General features: G+C 42.4%; 1 protein-coding gene across 2 annotated transcripts in view; it reads right to left on the bottom strand.

Moving 5' to 3' along the window:
• Nucleotides 1-3,606: 3,606 nt before the first annotated feature.
• rt (Protein O-mannosyltransferase rt) overlaps nt 3,607-24,653 on the bottom strand; it is a 35,532-nt gene continuing 14,485 nt past the window's right edge. For both annotated transcript variants that reach the window (XM_089582202.1, XM_089582203.1), the window contains 9 exons: nt 23,922-24,014; nt 21,350-21,446; nt 21,137-21,229; nt 18,881-18,995; nt 15,778-15,878; nt 13,823-13,939; nt 12,680-12,806; nt 10,551-10,725; nt 3,607-8,967 (listed from right to left, as the gene is read on the bottom strand). In XM_089582202.1, coding sequence (XP_089438328.1) covers nt 8,781-8,967; nt 10,551-10,725; nt 12,680-12,806; nt 13,823-13,939; nt 15,778-15,878; nt 18,881-18,995; nt 21,137-21,229; nt 21,350-21,446; nt 23,922-24,014 — 1,105 coding nt within the window. In that variant the 3' untranslated portion in view covers nt 3,607-8,780. The remainder of the gene's footprint in view (nt 8,968-10,550; nt 10,726-12,679; nt 12,807-13,822; nt 13,940-15,777; nt 15,879-18,880; nt 18,996-21,136; nt 21,230-21,349; nt 21,447-23,921; nt 24,015-24,653) is intronic.

The following is a 24,653-nucleotide window of genomic DNA, read 5'->3' as shown; positions in this document are numbered from 1 at the left end:
CGGGAGACATATCGCAGCACCGAGAGCGAGCGGCGGGCGCATTGCGCCCATGAAAGTTTTCACAGCTAGCCCATTAGTTTTACTCAGATCTTTCCTTTCTCTCTCCGCAACAGTGGCCGTTCATTTCCTTTTGGGCGCTTTTTGTTTCTCTCTCCTTCTTTCTGTCCTGGCCAGCGTATCCCCCCTTCTTTCAATCTTTGTCAGCAACAGCGTCCTTACCTTTTCTCCCCTACTTCTTCCCTTCTTTCTCCTACCGCCGCCCCTCCATCATTCTATATTCTGGCCACTTTAATAGGTGACCTTGGACGGGCCTCATCCACGCTACGGCTCGAGGTGGTTTCCGTATAACGGTTCACCCATAAAAAAGACAGGCAAAACATAAAAGGAAAACGTAAGTACTAAACAGCATCAAAATGGCACTTCAAAAAAGGAGAAAAAGTGAATGCAGGTATGCAATGCGACGAAGTCAGTAAAATATGTGATGAGTTTAGTGATGGAATAAACCTGGATGAGACAGGGAAGCGATGTTGTTGTCTGGTAGGTCATTCCATAATCTGACGGCTTGAGGAAGTGCTGATGAATTGGGAGCTAATCAGTCACTGTAGATCAGTGTGAAACTAAAGTGATTGTGCGAACTTCTAGACATGCGAGGTGACACCGTATGACGACGACTTGGCACGGAAATCAAGTACAAGCTAGGGTGCCTAGATGCATGTGCCGAGGCAGCGGGCGCATTGAGGCACCCTAGTATAAGCGACAAAAGGCCATCCTCAAGCCCAATCCACGATCACCACGTTACGCAATTTCACTAGCGTGGCCAATGCCCAAGGCCGCACCGCTGACCCGTCTCCATGCCCGAAAAATGATTGAAGAGCGCCGTTAGAAGCGCCACTTGAACGGGTGCGGCGAGCCATTCAATATTGGAATGATCCACGAAATAGTAGTTCGATATACCGTGCGTCTTTCCTATACACTTACACGGGGTTTTCAAGTGAATAATCCGAGTTCGTTATATACAATAATTTGAAATATCTGTGCTCGACTGTAAAGCTTCCTGAAACTTTCACATATACTGAATGTCTAAAATGTTATTAGACCAATAGCAACGCTGCGACAGTTTTGGCCAGGCGCTTCATACCGGCTTTCGACTGAGTATTTTGAAGTCACTATGCGGTGAATTCAGTATGCAAGTCAGGTACAAGTGATATAGTCAGTGACTGTACACATTGACTGCATACACAAGACGCAGTCTGCTAGGGCGTTCTGCCTTGTAGTTATGGAAACAGAATGATCCAGCAAAGGCATTTCATTAAAGCGATAGCTACTATTGGTCACACGCTCCGGCCATCTGGACTGACGAATAGTAGACGGCTGCGCCCTCAGCGCCCTCTCAGTTTCGTTTACAAAGTGCAGCCTTGCTGGTTCGGGGTTGCGCACGACTAGGTCCACATCAGCAGGGACTCCAGAACTTGCCTTTGTGCATGTGTGTGGGGGCAGGGGGAGCAAAACTTAAAGCATGTTATTCCATGTTTATTTAGAGTATTTTTTTTATTTTGCACTGCTCAAAGGTATATTTATTATGTAATGAAGTGACTCGCACAATTAATGTGGACGGACACAATCTTCCTTCGAGCGGAGCTGCTCAACAGACCAGAGTTCTGGAGCACAAAACCCGAACTACGTGAGCTTCGTCTTTCTTCTTCGTCGGCGCTAGCTGCTGGGGCATCAAACCCCAACTCTCTTTCTTACAGTTAAGTTTGGTTTATTGGGGTTTAACGTCCCAAAGCAACTCAGGCTATGACAGCCGCCGTAGTGAAGGGCTCCGGAAATTTCAACCACCTGGGGTTCTTTAACGTGCATTGACATCGCACAGCACATGGGCCTAATGCACATAAAACGAACTGAAATGGACAGCTTTATAGATGTACGCACAAGGAGTCGTTGACTGGATTAAAAAAGTTTGTGCACAGTTCGTTTAAACTCTGCTAATCATGCTTATGGACAGGGGCCAGAGAGAAGACTTCTGTTGAGACAAGTTGGTTTTGGTAACTCAAACGAAATGCTTTATAATCATGGAGGAAAAAAAACTGGCTATGAAGCCAACTAGCTCAGCCCCACTGTGCTTTACATTAAAAGAGTCCTAGAAATGAAGCTTTGCAATTCTGGGTAACCTGATCTAAGTGCAAGCAGTTGGAGACTGAAAGGGGGGGGGGGGGGGGGGGGGGGGGCTGCCCCCTCTGGAAAATAGGTGGGGGGACGATCGTCCCCCTTGCCCCTGTCCCTGCACATCAGTCTGCGTCCTCCAGAGGGACAGCCACCGTTTCGTGAGTCAGCAAGCGCCTTCAGAAAAGCGATCGGGGTTTGCCGCCGGAGCAGAGAATTTAGAGCTTCACAGCTCGGCAAAGGCAGCATATGCAGTTGCATGCAACCGCGAGGAGGGGTCCGATGTTTCCAAGGCTGATTAAGAAAAATGGGCGACTAACGCCCTAAAATACTGGCAAAGACCTATTTAAAGACAGTGGCTGACAGCGTCTATGAGCCATCCTCAAATGTGCGGCGAACCCCACTGAAAGAACGAATGCGGCCGCCACGGCGGAGATTCAATCCCACATCCTCTGACTTCGCAGCCCAATGCCATTGCCCCTAAGCCACCGCAACGGGAATTTCTTACTGTACCTATTTTATTAGTCTACAATAATTACACATGTATTTAATATGTTCTTCAAACGCTTGGCCACGGTGCCCCGACAGAGGCCAGACTGTCGCTTAGGCTTTCCAACGAGCTAACCAACCATCCTACCATGGAGCACGCCTTGCTCGCGTTATGAACCATGCTTCGAACACTGTTCCACAATTTCAAGAGGGGTCAAGTATGGGAATGTTCCCTCCTTTTACTTATACCTGCCACTTTGTCCACAATGGAATCTTGATGATGCTAATGAATTTTTATGGTGCAAGGGCATCTGCAGCCAAAGAGCGCCATGACACAAGGTATTTTCGTATTGCTCAAGGTGGGGTCAAAGACCCATTTCCCAAGCATTTCACCCTGATTAAGCCGAGCACCAGGCCAGGGGAAGCTGGTACCCATTGTACCACTGGTGGGTACCCGGCGGCACTTAGGATCGAACCCCGCACCTCTCGCGTGCAAAGCGGACGCTAAACCACTACGCCACCGCTGTGGTCACAATGGAATCTTGTATGCGAGAGCAGTAGTTGCACATTCTCCCAATTCTGCTAAAAATCCTACTATTACTTGACTAAATGAAACTCGCAGGATACTGTGTATGCAGTAAAAGTTCTTCAATGCAGCCCCTGCCTGGATTTTGTTTTTGTGTGTACTGGTGCCTTACATTCAAGGTCCAGTTAGTGCCTCACCAGTACCATTTTTATGAACTGTATAAGTGTTTGAGATTGTAGTTACCTTAATTTGAAAGAAACTGAGGCAGAATTGAAAACTTTTGAGCTAGATTACACCGTAAAAAGCATGTTCCACTTTGAGAGGAATGTGATTTGTTTGGCAGTTTACACGAAGTAAAAATAGCAGAAACACACTTGGAACCACACGTAGAGTTCAAAAGTGCTACTGCAATGAAAAAAAGAAGGCGCTTTTCATTTGCTAACAAGTTTTATTGCACCAACTCATATTACTGTCCTGTTGCATTTTTTTTTTCTTTCGCGTATTGCAACTCACAGACCCGACAGACGAAAAGAGTCACAGTAAACATGTAACATGTCCAGAGTATCAAAGTACCCTTCAAGACATGCAGTTATAGAAAAAGAGATAATGTGAGTTGGTTTTAGACAAGGTGGTTAAGGCACTTCCTTAAATCACAGATTATAAGTGCGGACCTGCACTATAAGACGAGCGAGGGAATGATAATGTGTAAATAAAAGCTGCTGAATTTCGAGCACAGATATCACATGCAACATCAATTTAGAAAAGACAAATAACAGTTAGTCATACTGCACCCAAATACTCCAGTGGGGCCCTCCCGGCCACCTCAGACTTCAAATGCACGCTACGAACAGTGCTGGCTCTAACACCACCAGAGCGTGCAACTGGAAAACATTCTTGCTGTCCTAGAAAACTGATAAGCAACTAGGTGCAAGTGGCCTTGTGGACATGCAATCCTGTGAGCCACTTCAGCACCCCTGTTTCTTAATACTAATTTGGGAACATGGACCGATTCCAATTTACAGTTTTCGCTTTCACCTTGTGACAACATACCTCATGTGAACAATGCTCATTAATGAGAAACCTGGTGCAGTGCCCAGATGCCATGCTGTGAATACACATCAAGAAGCAATGCATGAGAACACAAGAGAGAGAGAGAGAGAAAAGGACGGAAAGGCAGGGAGGTTAACCAGGCGATGCCCAGTTGGCTACCCTACACTTGGGGAGGGGAACAAAGGGGAAAAAAGGAAAAAGAGCGGCAAGGAAATGAGTTTTCTAAGTGTCCAGCGACCACCATGTCACAGGGACAGAGGGCGCGCACTGAAAACTAAAAGATTATAGGCGGGAATGCAACCCCGAGTCTTTTAAGAAAGAAGATATTATAAAGATAGTACCAAAATTTTTTAATTGGCTTGATGTTAAAACTGCCCTCTCAGACTTCTGGTCAATTTCCATTTCATAAGGTGTTACTCTGATAAATAATTACAGTTTGGTAATAAACGTACACGTCACTGGGATATACACAGAAAAGTTTCGCAAACAATTTGGCGCTCACAGCCCAATACGTGACCAAAGTGCATAGCAACCATTGAATGAAGGCCCACTTATCTAAACAGGTGGCCAGAAAGAATAAAATCTGTTAAAGAAATAAATTAGCATACTCAGTACATACAGAAATTCTCTAAAACAGATTAAACAGCCACTTTGAGAATAGACAAAGAAACACAGACACAAATGCCAGCACACATTCACACCTAAAAAGTTTAAATGCAAAAAGTAGTGGAAGGTGCACACTGCCATGTCATACTTGAAAATAAGTAAATTTTTGTGAGACTCATCACAGTATTCTGAGAGAACAGCACACCGAAAAAGGGGGTGCAGATAAGCTGCCCTTTCAACAGGCCCTGCACACTACAACACGAGAAACCCAACCCATTTCCAGAAGAACGGATAAACTATAAATTTAATGAATTCCGCACAAGACAACCATAATTCAGCAAATGTTGCTTTTATGTCTCTAAAATGATTAAAATTTGGTTAACACTTAGAAGGACCACAAAAGAGAAAAATCTGCCTAAATTGCTATTTGGCCCCTATACATTCATTTATATCTGATACAGAATAGGGGTCGGTCAGGACAGCATGAAGGGCCTGCTAAAGAAGTATAAAACACTGTTTTATCATTAAGTTCAAAACCCCGAAAACGTGTTGTCACAACCTTCCATGAAGGCAGTAACTACGACTTCTTAATAGGGTTATTATTCCCCCCACTGACATTAAGTACAGGACTGTAAAAAGACATAAAAAGCTTACTCTTCAAAATCACATAAAGAACTGCAACAAAAACACAATGAGCATTAAAGGTATAACGAAGTGAAACCAACACACTACCTTTCCATGAATTAAAATGCCTCGCAAACAGAACTGCATCCAAATATCACACAACACAATTAAGCACCCCGGTCCAACTTGCATGTCTGAACTTCCTCTGTAATTATTACTAATATGTAGGAATGTGCAAATATTTGTCTTTCACGTTCATGCCAAAAAATAATCAAATAACAGTTGAAAACAGAATTCAACTTTCAAACTCCCAGTATTCGAATGACTAATTAACCCACAATGGACCCATTTCAATGCGACAGCACTAAGGGTCTCCTATTCAACAGAAAACCCGGCGTTAGCATTGTATCGAGAAAATCTGGATCGGTTGAGAGAGTTGTGACATCTCAACCACATGACAACAATCACGCAGTACAACAGTGATGACATCACTACACAATTCCTCATTAGTCTACAGGGTCGTGAGGTTATTCCACCACCATTACGTAGTGCCTCTGAAGAAAGAAAAGCAACAGCACTGAAAAGAAAAATGGTCCAGCTAGGACTCAACTAACTGCTGCCCCTTGGGTCGTGAGCCGGATGCACTACCCCTTGACCACTGAGGAACATTGTTTGGCTTGGCTAAAGGGAAGCCTTATTTGTCTGTTGGCAAACCAAAAATATGCTTTCTTACACAAAACATACACTTTCTTTAGATAATGTCACAGACCTAACCCATCTTTTCTGCACTAAATTATTCTAGTTCTGCCTCACTAATTGCAGAGATGTATCTGACAAATATGGTGATAAAGAGGGAATTTGTAGGCATTTTTTGCAGTGCAAGTTGCTTTCTTTGCATCTGAATGCTTCATGAGCAAATACAGTACCTGATTTCAACTCTTCCTGTTGCTATTCTATTCAAATTTGAACTCTAATTTTAATACTTGCACACCCCTAAAAGTCAGTCAAAACAGTTTAAATCACACATACTGTGGGCTTCAATCATAGAATGGCCAGTACCATAACAGATCACATTCCAGAATCTTAGTAGCTTGCACAGGAGTGCTGGGACCCTCTGTTCACAGAGAAGCATGTGGGTACACGTTTTCATAATGTTTTTCACTCCATTCTAGCCCTGCTACACAAGGCATGGTGAGGGGTAGTACTCTATGATGGCTGTCCATACCACATAGGTGTGAAATACAGAATGTCTGCATATGCTTTTTAATATGAACACATAAACATATGCATCTCATCAAGCCTAGTAATAAATGTGGATGTATGCTCTGATTAGCCTCAACCAGTTTCCAACATACCTCTTTCCAATGAAGTCTCTATGTTCACAACACAGTAGGTCAGACAAAACATACAGGACAAAACATACAGAACAAGACACATGAAAGAACACCTAGCTAGCTGCCTTTAACATGTTCGCTGTGGCAGTGATTTTCGGAGACCTAATCCTTGTGTGTCCCCTTAGATTTTATTGGGTGCAGCGTGACCCACCTGTGAGCCTCCAGTGAAGTCCTTATCGGAACCGACAACAGATGGCAATAGCAACCCGGCATGTGGTTTCCACAGGTTCTTAGAAAATTTTGAGCTATCCCACGACTTCTTAGCGCCACTCAGTGTTCATGCCACACAGCAGGAATATACAATGTGACCCACCGCTGAGCCACAACGCAGTGAACGTGTTAAATATGAGTCATTTTGTCATCAGTACATCACCAAAACAGTATTTCCATTCTTGTGAACATAATATGCAAATATATTGTTCGGCATTTGACCCATTAAGTGCAAAAATAAAGTTTTTGGTGAAAAAAACTCACCAACTTAATATTAAAGGAAGCACTGCAAACAGTAAAGACGCAAGAGTGCACAAATGAACTTCAAGAACTGTAATAAAAATGAGCCATTTCACACTTCAAAAAGTTCCGCAAAACTTCTGCACCCCACAGTTCACGGAAAAGCTTGTTGTTTGCACGTGAAAGCATAAATGAGCAAAAAAAAAAAAAGACTATGGGGACACTTATGTCACCTTAAGAGTGGGATGCAATAGCATTATATTTTACACTTGTCGCAGCTTCTGTTGCAACTTGTGTGTTTGTGTCAGCTTCTTTGCAACTGTCGGTCCATCACCTACTAGTATATATTCGGACTGCTAGCTGCAGTAGCAGGTACCCGCAATGCTGCGACGGTGCCGACATTTGAATATTTCACATTTGCTTCCTTCTGATTTTTTTATTTCAATTCTATATCTAGGTTGCTGCCTAGAAACTAGGATGTGATGCTGTCACAAGGTCATGTGACCTCTCGCGAGCAATCATTAATTTAACTGCCACCTGCCATGGTGGGCAGGTTGTGATGACATCACAAGGTCACATGACCTCTCCCGACCAATCAGCCAATTCTTTGCGATATAGACACAGTTTTGGAGCGACGACAACTGTAATGCTATCGCATTAAAACTGGTTCATTCGTGACACTTCCGCAAGCTCAGAGCACAATGGTTTTTTTGTACATGCTTAAGTATTAAGCTCAACATGGTGATATCATCAACAAGCCTAAGGACACACAAGCGGTGACCAAGGCATGCAGGTATGATGTCTGCTGGGACTTACATGACAGCCATTATGTACTGCTGACAGCTCTACGAAGAGTGGATGTGAGCTGCTAGCAAACAGTATAGCCAAGCAGCTCACTGGCCCCTTGAGCGTGGGGGGACTTTTTGCTGTACCAGTACAAGATTACTAGTGCTGCAAACAACAGCTTCACACACTGAATCACATTGCATGCAAAGACATGTGAGGATGTCAATGTAATCAAGTTGATAGATGGAAGCTTCATAAGTTTAGAAAAAGAGATTATAAAAAAAAAAAATCTGGAACATGTGACCAACCACACTGCACTGGTATCAGACATACTTCATTTCTAGCTTCTGCAATATGCAGGTGAAGGTGGTTATAGGTCTGCCAGTTATTCACACTGTATGAGCATGAGTTACATAGTGCTTCCTAGCTCTAAATGCCATACTCCTGGTTCAGTTTTTCAGAAATAAGACCATAGGTGGCTAGCAAGAGCATATCTCAGTCATAATTTTTTTTGGCATTATGTCCTTGAAACAATTACCCACTGCACCTGGCCAATAGAAGAATTTGAGGCACATTCCATGTTTTGTTATAAAATTTGTTCAGAAACATCGGACAATAAGAAATATTTGCAGTATTAAGCAAATAGACCGGTGAATCGCACAAACATATGTATAAAATAGAGAAAAGACGCATCAAGGACGGTGGATTATGAAACTCCATGTATCCTTCCACTTCAGGTCCAGGACATCCTGTGCTGAGAGGGCAGTTGTGCCATACGAAAATACAGAAAATTTCCAGAAGACATAGATGACGCTCAGCAGCCAGATTACCACAGCAGCATAGAAGCCGAGCTGTATCCACTTCTTCCTGATGATATGGCTTTAGAGGATGTGGGGAGTACAACGTTTTTTTTTCCGTTACGCCAACAATAACAAAATATTGCAGAGGATGCATTAATGTAAGCAGCAATATTTACCTGAGTACTGGCAAAGTATTTCCACTGCCTACTCAGGACAAAAAACCCACAATGAATAAAGATTCATTAAACAAGGATGACCAACGTAAACTTTGTATTCTTTGAATAGAGTTTGAATGCAAGGTCATAAAAGAATAAAGAAAAAAATGACATATTGATTTAATAGCCCTGCTAACAAACCTCACCTCATAGCACTTCCATGGGTCACGTTATTTAGGCGACAGAACAACAAAAACTAAAAAACTACTAAGTGCAGCTTCGAGGAATTTTGCACACTTAATTTGCAAATTTTGCATGACATATGCTGGATCCTCAAATGTAGCCAATATGCCTACGTCTGGTCAATTAGAGCATCAGCTACAGAGCCTCTATTATGAGTCATTTTTTTTTTTTTTGGGGGGGGGGGGGGGGGCTTTTTTAAAGTGCCGGTTCTAAATAACTAGCCACTGGAGCAAATAATGAGATCTTGACAATAACCCCCTTCTAAATGCCACAGAAGCAGCTATCTTTTCGGCACAGTTGTTTTTTAAAAAAACTTGACAAAGGTACGCACATCGTACAAAAGTTTTTTTCTTGCTCTACATGTGCCAACATTAATTGGTATTAACAATTCATATGATTAAAAAGTAACTATATTTCTCTTTCCAATGAGCTAAAAGTTTGTTTTTTTTTCAATAGCAAATGGGAGGGCAACAGCGACTGCGCAGATTGTAAAAAACTGTACAGGAATGTGAAAACAAAGTAAACCACTTAGCTCCACTGAAAAATTTTATAACACAGAAAATCGAATTTTTCTGCCAATAGTGGTCCTTGCCTAATGCTTTGCCCTTGGATTTTCATGGTAAAGTCATAGTAAGTGTGAAGTGCTTTTCATCTAAAACATGTAGCAAGTTGATATAAAAAGCTGTCCTTAAAACTAGTTATCACTACTAAAATACATAAAAACAATTATATTTCATTAAATCCCCTGGAAATTAGAGATTGCTGTATGCAGTTCACACTGTGTTGATCACTGCTCCTCCAGATTGTGCCAATGGATAATGCACACCCCATTAACCATCATGTTAGGAGCTGGAAAATGGCAGATGTGACCTCCTGTGCATTCTACAGGCCCCCAACAGTCAAGCAAAGAGTGTGTTAGAGCTGACAAGAATGGGGGGAATGCGGAGCTTGTTTTCCGAACAGAACTTGAAAAACTTCATTTACATACCACACTTAGAACACTGAATGTTTCCTAATCTTCCCCAGCTGTCATTTATTATCAACCACTTTCGTCCTCTCATTTCATGACCTTGAAAAGAGCAAGCACCAGGGGTAAAATGTAAACCTCACCTTTACTAGCTAATAAACTTCCACTAAACTGAAATGCAGCTTTATGTTTTATGAATGCACCTTCTACCTGATCCAATCTCGACAAGGGTGGGGCTAAAGGCAAAGTGCACCACTAATGAAAACTGTGGTCATTAATTGGTTTCATCGCACTCACCAGAAGACATAGTCAAGGTGCTCCAGAACTACCACCAAACACAGGATCTTGTACATCAGTGCAGGCAGGTAGTGATGTAGAAACAGCGTCCGGTCAGCAAAAAAATATGGCACCAGGTGCATAGCATAGCCAACCACACATAGCTCTCCGCCAAATTTGAACTTCTCAAAGGTATCTGCACAAAATCAACATCAGCAAGACATTAATTTTTAGTGGCTGTCACATTCAGCCCTCCTTTTACACAGTGCTGTGACATAATTACCTAAAATCACACAGAACGAGACAGCTTGAATAATGCAACAGTAAGCAACATGCTACAAATTATGTCATGGAGTTGCACCAAATATCTTGACAGATGATAATTAAAGTCTATGTGGAAACTGTTGTAGAGAAGAAGATTTCTGTTCCCACTACACCTAATATCTACCTTTCTATAGACTGTTTACAGACAGCAGTTCACACTGTGCACAGTAAATGGTACCACAAGGATGGCAGTCACTTCTAGCCTTCAGAGCCGCTACCATACTACAGTTAACAGCACTGGCATGCAGTGCGAACCGCTGCTCCACAGTTTGTGTACAAACGTCGGATGAACTTCATCACTGCTTGGGCACAAATGTCAAGTGTATTTTTGAAGCTGTGTAGGGAAGCAGAGCTAATGTTCCTGTGGTTGATCAGCGGCAAAACTGATGATGCTGTTTACAAGTGTCGCCCTTTGTGGCACAGGCTGCCATTTTCCTGAGAGCTATCTTGCAAGTTCACACTGGTGTCTGTGAGAACACAATGGCTATGAGCTGCTGTGCCCAAAAAAAAAAAAATGACAAAATTATCGCAATCCCCACATGACAGCAAATCCAATGGCAGCAGCAGCTGCGGGAATGTGAGAACCAGCTGGTTATCTTCACAGCAGTAGTAAATGCATTGCTGTATTGTCGCCGCATTGCTGTCGCAATGTATTAACAAGAATCTTGCTGTAACTATTAGTGCAAACACCTTCAAAATGATGTCATGATATGGAGAAGTCAATGTGAGCACACTTGTAAGCTTGCCCATTTTCGATGACACTGCATCCAATACACTGAACAGTCAATGCTTTTAGGATTACGCATTTGCACAGGGCAATAGTTAATTTTTCATTACAGTATTTTGTACATCTCAGCTTGTTCCTCGGGTCCTGAATTTCAGTGCCATTTTCAGTCTTACTTTCGCCAGAGCACAGCCAAATGCTGCTGAGTGCTTGAACCACCCTTAAAGCAACATGCGTAGCCTTCCTTGGGAAGCTGCAACATTAGCAGGAAGTAAAATACTAATATCTGGACAATAATTTTTTTGTCAAAGGCATCACTCAAGCATGCATATTCAATTGTAAATCTTGTAAAGCAGTGAAAATTCCGAATAACTCGGTGCATATGTTCCTCCTTTTGGCAAAATTACCGTGCCCAGGAAAGCTAATTCAAAGGCAATACTGCACTTGTAATTTTTACAGTTAGAAAACAAACTATGTGGTCCACAAACAGCATTAAATGCTGAGTTAAAAAGAATGCATTTCTTCATTAAGGGGAGACGCAGGCCTTAAAACCGTTGTATTTATGGCAATATTCTTACATTTTTAGAATCACTCAGTAAGAGTGTTCTTTTTAATGTGGAGTCCAAATATGCAATTCGAGTTTGAATAACACATTTAGAATTTGAATTAAAAGCAGTTTTGTGATTTTAACTGGGCTCTTCATTACAGGCCATTAGACAAAAAATTTTTTACAAATTATACGAAATATTTACAGAACTAATCACCCAAGACGCACTTTGTGCGCGGTAATGCTGTTTTCACACTTACCAGTAAAAATAGCATCACTGCACAGCTCTACTCTTCCTAAATAAATTGTTACGAAGCTCATTTCGATTACCGAAGGAAAACCAGAGAAGAAGCCCGTAAGGCACAGACTGTTTTTATAAAATCACGAATGGAGACAATGATGCTAGAGCCACCTCCGGTCGGCACTGCGTGTTCTGTATGCGGTCGCCCACGGTGTAACTACCGCAGCAGCTGCGCTCAAAAATCACATTACCGATAAGCGTAATCGTCATCCAATTTTTTGCTGCCATGCAAATAAACGGCACAGGCTAAGTACCTTCAGGAATGTCATAGACCAGCCGCTGCCGCCTCAGAAGGTAGAAGCAAAAGATGAGCATGTAGAAGAAAAGGCCTACGGTGGCCGTGTACCAGGTAACCAGATTCCCAATCAAATGAATCTGGGCCTGCAAACAAAATAACAGGAAGAAATGGCAGAACAATGATATCATGGCATGGTGAAATACTTGAAACACTATTACCATGGCAGAAAAACTGCCTAACATGTGTCAATGCAGGGCTCTGAAGGAACCTTCACATTAGTTGTTGAATTCTGACTGAAACAATGCTTAACAGCCTGAAAAAACAGCATCAGTACAGGACTTGAACTGAAAAATAGGAGTCTTTGTCCACTTCCAAGTAAAAACTTTAAGCAGAATAACGGCCTGTGGGGCGCGTCAGTGCATGATGAAATGTGCATGAGCGCATGTGTTCTCCTGTTCTTGTGCCGTTGTCATTGCGTTGCCGTTCATTTCATCATACACCAACTTGCCTCACAGGTCGTCATTCTGAAGTATCTTTCTTGTACAATGGGCCCTGTTACATGAATCCTTCCTATGCTCAAGTACATGTGCTCATCATTCACATCTTTTCCTCAACCTGGTGTGCATGTGTTGTCCTGCTCTTGTGGCGTTGTCGTTGTGCCCCGCTCACTTCTATTTATCTTTGTTTTGCAAAGCAAACTACACTATGCAAACACATTCTGCAAGAGCACACTAGCTCTTTCCTTGCGCTATGGTTCACAACCTGACCTGCAAGCTTGCAAACTGCTGGCCTTCCCCTCCCCCTCACTCAAGGCAAAGCCAGGTTTTCTGGTATATATACGTCTATATGACAGTGTTTTATATGCCCACAAGAGACTGAGAAAGAAAAGGAGACAGAAAAAGAATGTACTCCAACAACAGCACTGACCATGTATGAGCTATTTTGGTTATTCCTACAAAGCAACTACCTTCTGACACCTGAAGTTGGGTGAAACATAAATACATGACTTGTATGAAGAAGGCAAGACGACAAAGACACACACATCATCAGCGATTACAATATTTTAGAACAAGAATGCAAAGCCGAGAAATCAAAATTTTTTTTTTTTCTCTCTGCAAGATGAGAACAGCAAAATCCTTTACTCATTTCCAGAACTTACATTGGTGACAGGGCTTATCCAGTATGCAATGCCACGAATCATTAGTGGCCATTCCATAGGCTCAGAGCTGTACACATGGTCCTGCACATTTTCCTGGTTTACTAACAACATTTTGTACTAGAAAGAAAAAGAAGAAAAATGAAGGCTTTAGCTTCCTTCACACCTTTTTGATGAATTGAACTGAATAAAATGTTTTGATGCAAGCAGATTTTAGCGGCGACGAATGCTATGCATATTTTACAAGGGTTCTCAAAGTTACATAGAACTGAGAGTTTCTACGAGCAGCTGCCTAGGGCTCTTTGTGTGCGTGAGTAAGCCACCTGCCAACCTCCAACAACACTTTTTAAAAAGAAGTTTTGTTGCCAATATGCAGTCACATTTTGGACAGACTCTTTAGCACTTTCTACCCACTTTTCAAAGCAGTGGCATGCTGCTTTGCTCAACTTACTTATGTCTGTAAACTACACATGCTTATTTAAAGGAAGCAACAATTGATTTCCAAGGACCTTGATTTTCTTACAGCAAGGGAGAGTTTGGAATCTGAACTGTTCTATTCGACAACCATTAAGTCCAAAAACATTTTGAAGGATTTTTGATCAGCGAATGCACCCATTCTTGTGTACCCTGACCCTGGAAACAATGATGATCAGCAAGTGCACAGTGAATGGATGTGGCCAAAAGTGAGAAGCAGAAAACGAATGTGACCCCACACCTCAGTAACCTTTACTTTTAATCTTAATTCTTCTAATCTTAATTCTAGAACACATCTTCAAAATTTCTTTCTTACTTCTATGTTGTTTACACATGCTTGACAATTTTTTTATGCATCATCATCAACACCAAAACTATGTCTTCTGTGGGGCAAAGGCCTCTCCCATATCCCTCCAGTTAACCCTTTTTTGTGACAGCTGCAGTCACCATATCCCCGCAAACGTCCTAACCTCATCCACCCATCTGACCTTGTGACACCCCTTGCTACACTTGCCCAGTATCCACTCCGTCACATGCACGCATGCATCTAAAACCACTGATGCATGGTGCTATTCTATGGGCCGACTTTTTGCCATTCCATTCTATGAACGCAATGCCATTCTTCAATGCCAACTTTACTTTCATTTTAAGGCGCAATTAAGAAAGTACAAATGTTAATAAAATGCAACACTGGTGCATTTAACAACTAGGTTTACATGCAAACATGCAGTAATGTGGCAGGATACACTGATAGTATGGAAGTTTCACAGTAGAATTGCTTCATGTAGTTTTAAATGATTTTTTGCACCAAAATAAATGTACAACTCCTTGTTCAAGCAGTAATATCATACTTGACGCTATCAACATAAGGTAAAAATCTTTTAATTTCCACCGAAATCGCGTGCACATTTAGATCAGTTTAGGCCCCCTAAAAATAAACTAAGCACAGAAGCAAGCTAGACCCGGCAGGTAATATGAGGCTGGCACATAGTTTGATAGAGCGACACACCCAATTCTATGCAGCTAAAGCAGCTCGTCCACTTGCTTATCATGCATTTAGTCTTTATGTTCAACAGTGTAAAAATCTTTTAGAAACTTCTAGATTGTTGAACTCACATACGCAAACATGGCAAAGGAATGAGACTAGGGTCAAGGATTCCTTCCCTCTTTTGAAGGACTGACAGGGTTTCTTGGAATCAATATGATTGAGAGCCTTTGGTTTACAACATTGGTGACAAACCGGTAAATATGAAGACACTACAAAGAGTGATTGCCAGGAATAATGTGATGACAAACAACAAAGCATGCGAATTTCTGCTTATGTGAAGTTCCCCGGTCCGTATAGCTCCATCAGTGTCAAAGACAAGTATTCAATGATCTCAATACTTTCACATGGTGTTCTAACATAGGCCTTTGTATTTAGGCTTACCGAAGCACATAAAGTTCAAGGCACTATGCCATCTTAGACTAACAAGCCACTGTACCTGAAGCTCCCACATCTTCTGAAAGAAAGTCAAATGCGTAGGCTGCAGTGGTACAAATTCTGCCGACACCATGTCACGCTCTCGCTCTTTCTCGTCTGAATCTGCAATGTGTCATACAGCAAGTGTTAGAAGTTGCTCTGCATTACAGAAAATTGCAAAAGACAGTTAAACACACATTTCAACACTTATGACAGACATATCACATCATAAGTGTTGGAAGCATGCACTGCACCACTAATGAGGGCCATCATAAAGTATACAGTGCAACATCTACACACCACTGTGGCCCACAATATATCACACTACCAGATCACGGAGGTCAAGCAGAACTTTAAGGACCTTAAAGGGCCCCTCTGACCAGGTCTGAACATTTAAAATAAACAAATGCGGTACATAGATCAGGCATCAATTAGAGTCTCTGCAAAACACCAGAGCCATGCATGCCCCGAAAGGCACTGAAAATTCAAATCAAATCAAGCCTTTCACGCCTCTTTTGAATAAAGTCAACCTTCTCATCCTTTATGCTGACATCCGAGTGTTCAACATGACATTTCAGCAAACGGCATCTCATAAGTTTATCGTTGTGAGTGACGGGTAAAGGGCATGCACAGAGAGCGCATAGATGTAGTACAGAATGACGTACTACTTCCATTGACATCTGCATCATTTGTTTGCTGTGCACATACTTTTCCATCGTGCCTTTCATTTTTGTGCGCACATACATGCACACAAAAACAAGATTTTTAGCTTCTTGTCCAAGCCCATGTATGCTTCAGCATGTTCTGTGTGCTGTGCCGTTTGTATAGCCTTCACCTTGTTCATATTTTTCCAGTTTAGAAAGCTCGCGGGTGAACAGTCTTTGGACAGCTAATGTGTAACGCAATTTTAAGACCACTGCTCGGACACGCTGCCCTGCTTCCTGCACTTCAGCAATGAGAACTGTGCTTAGCGCAAAGCGTGACAAACCATAACGTACTGCCCCCACACGCCAGATGATTTCCTGGGGGACCTTTCTAATCGCGCAGACATGGCAGGGTCCACTTCAATGTGGGGACAATCGCGAACTTCCCAATCCCAAGGATGAACAACGGTCCACCAAAACTTCGCGCTACAAAGCAAACAAAATCATATGAAAGCTGTAGGTGTTAGCAGCGCACACGAAACAAGGACGGACAGAAAAAGGAACGAAAGTCAGCGTTGTGTTTTGTTCCCTTTTCTGTCCGTTCCTGTTTCATGTGCGCTGCTAACACCTTCAGCATGAAAAACCAACTAGTCCAAGAAAAGACGATTCTGACCCATATGGAAGACTATCACTATATCACTGAGGGCGCGGCCAGAGATACTCTGGGTCGCAAAAAACAAGCAAAAAATAATTGGCATAGTGGGGCTATGACGTAGGCGTCTGATATTTTATCTGCACTTCCCACTTATATTGGAGGAGGAGGAGAAATTTCGCTCGAAGAGGCCAGTTGGCCAGCCGGGAAAGAGAAAAACATTGGGGAGGGCATAAACGGGAGAGGAGCATGGCAAAATCGCTTGACTGCAATGGCTGTAACACAGCTATTAATGGGTGTTTAAAAAAATTCCTACAGACATGCACTTCGGGAACTATGCCTCACAACCACCGGGGTATAACACGTTTTCGACCAGAAGATGGTCGGGGCCCTTTAAAAACAATCAAGAAGCTGCTTCATAGAAGCAGCACAGCAGAGGCTTCACTTTTACTTATCCTTTCCAATTGCCATGTTAATAAACATCACATTTAAGCAAGAACAAAAAAAAAATGCTGTCTTGTTAGTTCTGGAAGTACTGCAAAAGTTTGAAATGCTCATCGAATCAGGAAAGAGAACATATTCAACTTTATGTTCTGCTGCCATCCACACCTTTCACTTGAAAAGCCTAGCAGATGTGCTTATTAGAACTGACTGAAGCATGAACAATATGTACACTATATGAACAAAAGGCATAGTCTTTGGTTCATATAGTCCCCCAAAGACACAAGTCTTCTGTGTGTCTACCTTCACCTATATGGGCAACTGATTCGATCAATGTCATGTTGGTTGCATGGTGAACACTAGTAACCTAACCACTGATCCCATACATAAAGTTTCACGGTTTGTATTATCGACTTGCATTTCATATTTGTCAATGATGCATTACTCAATTTGCAAGTGTATTGGCAAAAATGTGAAGCTACAGCAATATGGCTGCCAAAATGCAGGAATATTTTACATACAAGGGAGCAAAGGTGTAACTTTACTAGCCTTGTGCAAATAGTGGCTTTCAGGTTTGAAGCAAATTCACAGTGAAAAGTGATTTACTTGAAATAATTTTGAAGCTAATATTTCAAATATGTACTTCTGGCTCATAAGCAGTGAATGAATAGCAGAATTAAGCTCAAAACCATTTATTTCTCTCACATGAAAGGCCACAATATCCAGAAAGAAAGTGCACAAATGATTTTGAAGCCAATTTCAAACTTAGCAAATGGAGCACTTCAAATGCACTGAAACAACTATGAGAAAGCACTCCAGAGACATTACTTGCTCTTGACAAATACTAAATATTTTGAGCACCAGACACCAGACATTTGGATCGAATCAAATATCAACATTTTACCACAGTTGCTGACCGATTTTTTTAACTCGGTGGAACCCAAAAAATAGCCCAAATAACTGAACAGTCCAAAAATCCATGAACGCAAAAAAATCTCAACATCAGCTTGAAAAAGTCGTCAATTCTGCCATCGCCCAAGTTCCATCCATAAGCAATAATGTCAGCTCGCACTGGAATCAGAGTCATGCTTCTGTCATGCTTGGACCGCACTCCAATGAGACAAAGTATACTGTTGTGTTGTATTGGTTTTAGTGGAGCATAAGCATCTAAAGTTCTTATGCGTCAAACTCAAACAAAGTACAGTGACAATTCCAATATACTAGTCATGCACCCAAATCGTACAACTTCACTACCCAGTTGCCTCATTCTTCTGTTTTTCCGCTCCCACAATACTAGACTGCGCCTTAATTCCTATTTTAAATTTGACAGCTTGCGGAACTATGCTCTTTTTTTTCTGCCGATGAGTTGTTCTTGTTATATCACTCACTTTTGGTGTAACGATGCTCTTCTACATTCCATACTGTATCATCCTGAGAGATAAAACGATCGGTGACAACTTCATGCTGATGAAATCCCCAGTCGGGAAGTTGCTTGCCACTGAACTGGAATCGCACAAAACCAAAAACCAATCCAAACGAGAGTGTCACTGAACTGAACACAGTAAGCCTCCAAAAATTAAATTCTAATATGAGAACAACAAAGCTACAAAATAACTTCTGAAGAAATTGACATGGTATGTAGACAATTCATTTTAAAAATGCCTTACTTCTCAAACAGGCCGTATAAGCAAGCTGCAACTGAAATGCACAAGCTGTGCAATCTCACTAACAAACAACTGCATTCCATACCACAGGAAGCATGCCGCCACAGTTTTAGACAAAGCACTGATAGGTTCCCAAAGTGAAAAAAAAAAAATTAGGCATACGTGTACAGTTTTGCTTTATGTATAAGTTACCATGATAAGGCTGTTGAGCAAATACCAGTATCAAGATGGTCAACAACTAATAGCTCATGAGTATGAACAATGTAACACAGGCATAGAAATAAAACAACAACTCAACAATAACAGCTTATTTCTTCACAGTACTCTAAACACACTTCTTCACAGTACTCCAAATACACAACAAAAATGTGTAGTATTTCAAGTACTGTGAAGAAGTAAATTTCTTCACAGCTTCAAGCATTCTATTGCTACAGCTTCTATTTTTCTCCCACTGGGTGTGAGACAGCACTATACCAGTACCACTGCTGCAATAACTCACTGTTCTGAATTGTAGTTGCCACAGATGATGAGGATTTAGTAACAATTAATTCCGACCGAATTGGGTAGTACCCCTCCCAAATGTAGTACAAAACAAAACCGACCATAATATACCACCTCTGTGTGAAATCTGAGCCTGAACAAGCGAGCGGTTAAGCAGAGAAAATACTGTCTTGATTGTCTATCAGCGATGCAACGCTCAGTATGTCACACGACAAAAAAAATTGGAACATGGCAGCTATGAAATTGAACAAAATCGCACTGGTTGCAGATAAGTAGAAACGAGTATTGTTTTATCAATGCTCATTTGTGAGTGCCACTTCCTCCCTAAACCCCTGCATCTTAATGTTAAAGAAGAAAGAAGAGTATGAACTCGTAGTGAATGGCAACTGCAAGTTGATGCAAGATGTTCAGGACAAGCATGGGGAAAGGTTAAGCGCTGGTAATGTTGCAAGATATTCATTCTTAGTATGATATAATCATGAAAACATGATATTAGCTTAATTTTCCAACCTAAATCCTAATCTATTTTCATCTCAACTTCATCCAATTCAACATTTTCGTGCCCTGCGGGGTTCTATTGGGGAGACAACATTGGTGGGCCTATACTATAGCCTCAATCTCACTAGGAATTGATCCTATGAAGCACTCAGTGACTGGCTGAAACAGCAGAGGCAGATGCGCTGCTAAGCTGCGAAACAAAGCATCTTTGGACCAGCCGTGAAATAACTGAGGTGCACATCAGTACTGAAATGTGCTTGATTTGGCAATCCTATTTCTTGCCACTTGGCCTCCAACGCTGCAGAAGGGGGCATAGTGAGGGGCTATAGGCAGTGCATTGTATTTTTAGTTCCAAAAAGGCAGTTCACAAAACTGCGGCACTAATCCACGGATGTAGATGACGCAACTGCACCACTACCCCTTCTGTCGCAACTAAGAGCCACAAACACTTTCACTGCTTCAGTCAATCCTCAAAGGGCACTGTGAGCCCCTTGAGCAACTGGTGCTCCTAGAGATCGAAGTTAGAATATTGGCCCTGCACTGTGAGATGCACATTTCCTACAGAGCACTGGGGCTGCTGCTGAACACCACAGCTATCCTGTGCTTCAGAGGCGGGGGGTGACTGCCTGCACATTCATCTTCCATGTTGCACAGCAATCATCATCAGCCTGACTACGCCCACTGCAGGGCAAAGGCCTCTCCGTTGTCTCTCCAATTAACCCCTGTCCTTTCCCAGCTGCAGCCACCGTATCCCCACAAACTTCTTAATCTCATCTACCCTCCAAATTGTCTGTGCAAGGGGGCACAGCAATGGCTGCTTGCATATGTGCACCGTGCAACTGAAGTCGCATGAATAATCTCTACACCAGTGCCAAGCTGTCTTAAGCCTCTGCACAACAGCCAATGCCTCTGCGGAAGTCTATAGCCCCCTTTGGCACTAAGTTCACGGTAATTTTCACAGGAATCAAGACTATAACTCACCTTCAAGGCTTGGCTTGTGTTGACATGAATTAGCCGCACATGTGAATGTATGGTGTGCCACACATCACCTTCTGTGTCTCGGTTCACGATGTCCTGTAATGTGAAGAAAAAGCCAGGTATAAGGAAGTATATAAGTATATACCTATTAATAAAAAGAATAAAACACAAGAAAGAATACGGAGACAAGAGATCACTCATCAGAATTTCACTCACCACTTTCCACAGGTTTTGTGATGGGAATGATATGTTATAATTTATGTAGCATGACACCTCCTGGTGCTGGGGAGACATAGGAGATGCAACATCATGGCTGAAAAACAAAAAAAGGCCAATCCCCGACGATGACCAGCTGAACAGAAATTATTTGTTAATGCTTCTACAATCAGGTCATGTTTGGAAATATATATGGCAGCATGTATTCCTTTGGCTGCCAACTGAACCTCTCACCAAATATCTCCCTGCCATCAGCTCTGTTTTGTAGATGTACTTCTCTATCCATGAAAAGAAGCACTGCTGCTGGCACCTGTTTACTTGCTGCCAATTGGTTATCTCCAGCTGGGAGGGCGGCTCAAGCTCTCTTGAAACAGATCAGATTATAACATATGCAGACAGCAACTGCCCTCTTAGGATGGCTTGTTAAGATAACAGATAAGATATCAAATTACATAACACCTGAACATAAACAGAGAAACTTAAATTTAGTTCTGCAACTAAATGTAAATAAATTCAAAAAATTTTCATGCTACCAAGACAGCTGCTTTCACAGTTAATGTAAATAGCAAATGAGAATGCCCAGTGTCCAAAAAAGCAATGACTTGGCATACATGCAACAGACCTCATAGTCCATAAACATAAAACAAAACTTGTAAGCACAGGCTGAAATAATAAGCTAAATAAGCACACACACACACAAGAAAACCGCACACAGCAGAACCTCAGTTCGAAGCCCACGGGACCAAGTAAACAAAACAAAAAAAAAAAATGACAGACGATTTAGCATGGTTAGGCCAAATGTGAATTAGGCGTGCTCGCACTTTGGTTTTCACTTCGGTATCAGTTCGAGGCTCAGTTTAAGAGGGCAAGGCAATAGCAGTGTGTTCTAAATCCATTGCGCACAGCTTGAAATTGAAATGAAATTGAAATGAAGATGACGACATCTAAAGCATAGAGTGAGAGACTAGCAGTTAATCACAAGTGATATTTGGCTGCAGCGATGACGAAGTGGTCTAATGCAGTGGCCTGCGAAGATGACCTGTTTGTGCTGCTGTGGGTTCAAAACCCACTCGCAGCCCATAGAGTGTTTTGCCATAAAGTGTTTTGCACAGATGGCCATAAAGCCTGCTGGCAGGTTGCCACCTGCCAGAGGCTTCGGGCAGACTAACACCGGCAAGTGCGAAACATTGTTCAACTGTGTGCAGGACTTCAAGTCACTACCATTACACTCAATAAAAGTTGCGCTCGATGCTTCACAATTAATTCATCTCACCACGGGAGCCCATCTAGACTCGTCATAATAGCTGCGCCATTGGAAGTCATCAGAATTTCGGTCACGGCGGTTTCAACGACCACAGAACATGTGCATCACTCGCAATCGAACTCAGTCACTGGCAAACTTCACCGTTCACCAGCACTTTTATACTTCATCGCTTTCAGCACACGCGAGGATCACAGCCAAGCTCGAATACGTCAGGTACAGCTCTAAAGAGCATACGTAGAAGGGCTTGTGATAGGAGCAGCTGCGGTTGAAAAGGTGCAATGAGAAGAGAGCGTGCGCACTTTGTCTGAGGGGCAATCAGGAGCTCGCACAGTGTATATTTTGCACTGACGAGTCTGACTTGGCATGCGACATGCATGAAATATAATCTATACGCCAATGTCGGTGCCAGCGCGGTCCGAGTGCTGATCACGCTGGCAGTCAGGCAGTGGTGAACTGCAGACTGTTGCTTTGGCTCGCATGACATCACCGTACCATGTGCTAAGTCGGAGTGTTGCCGCTGTTTGTGCAACAGTGTGTGCAGCACTGAACAGTGCAATAAGGTGTTGCGCTGCTTAATGCAAGCTCACGTGCCAATTATATGTGGCGCAACACTGCGATATCAGTTGAAGTCTGGTGTTCCCGCATTGCACCCCACGTCTCTGAGTTAACTGAGCTGATGCAAATGGCTGGCTGAAATCCGGTAAAATTGAGATTAGAAGTAACAGGACTGCGGAAATTCTATGAATTATTCCGGATTTCAAAATAGCTACATAATACCAAATTATCCATCAAACCCATCAAAGTTTTACTGTAATTAAACATTCAGCCAAACAGGTAGCTTTCACAGTGAATCCCACAACTATTATAGTTGAATCCCACAGTGACGAAACTTGGGCAGCATGCAAAAATTATCATTGTCGCAGAAGTGCCCGAAAAATGTGCTCCCAGGTTTCTTGTGCCCCACCCAGACATGAGGGGTGCACGCAGTGAGGTGAAGGTGTGGGAGGATAGGCATAAAAAGACTGTAGAGGGCAAGGGAAGACAGAGATAGTCAGGTGAAGGTGAGGAAAGGAAACAAATAGAGTGAAGGTGAGGAAGGAAGTTGTCACCCCTAAGGTCAGGTCGTATGCATCATGTTTTTGCTACTACAGTTAGTTACAGTTTTGCTACTACAGTGCTTCTACAGACTACTACAGTCTAAAAGCACTAACCACAAGAAGAAGGAAGCCTTTATTTATCTACGCTCAAACTTGTACTTATTCCACAACTGACACCACTTGTCTTATGAAGCTATAAATTTGCACACACCTGTTTAGAGCCCGACTTGTCATGCCATGAATGAGCTGGACAATGTCTCCATGCTTGATAACATCTGGAGGGTCTGAGACAACTATGTCCTTTCTGAAAATGAGAGAACATTAACACTGGTAATTTTTGCTACTGTCTTCTCGACTTTTCAGGTAACTTGAAACCTTGATGGAACACCAGGTAGGTAGTTGTCCACCAACTCAACAATGCTTTTCTCATGGTCCTACCATTTCACCAGGCCCCCAGAGCCCCTTACTACTTGTCCTAACTGTGTAGGGACCTCCCATCTTTCACACACACTCTGTGGGAATACCTCACAGCCCAAGAGGCCGGCACAAATATGCTTCGTGCAATACAATGGCCAACTGATTTTTTGGACTTGACGGGATCCGAAAAAATGGTCTTAATAGTCCGAAAAATCCGCGACCTTACAAAAAATAACTGCTTCGCCTTCAAAGATCGCGAATTTCTCCATCTCCCGTGTTCCACTTGTAAGCAATAATATTAACATGTATTTGAGCTAAAGTCAAGGTTTAGTAATGTCTGACTGCATTTGGCCGCACCGCACCTCACGTCCTTGATACAAGAATGTGTGACATGGCCACTCGTCATGCCGTGAACCATGCCATGAACCAATTCTGTGCTAGCACGCCATAATGCGTGTCCCTTCCCGCCTGAAGCACGAGGCAAGGACCGCCACGGAAGACTGTCTCGTTAACGCAACTGCACCTA

This window comes from Amblyomma mixtum, chromosome 3 (assembly GCF_055824585.1).
Source record: "Amblyomma mixtum isolate Tamu chromosome 3, ASM5582458v1, whole genome shotgun sequence".
In the NCBI taxonomy this organism is placed as follows: domain Eukaryota; kingdom Metazoa; phylum Arthropoda; class Arachnida; order Ixodida; family Ixodidae; genus Amblyomma; species Amblyomma mixtum.
The sequence above is the reverse complement of the archived record's forward strand: the minus strand, read 5'-3'. Positions and strand labels throughout refer to the sequence as shown.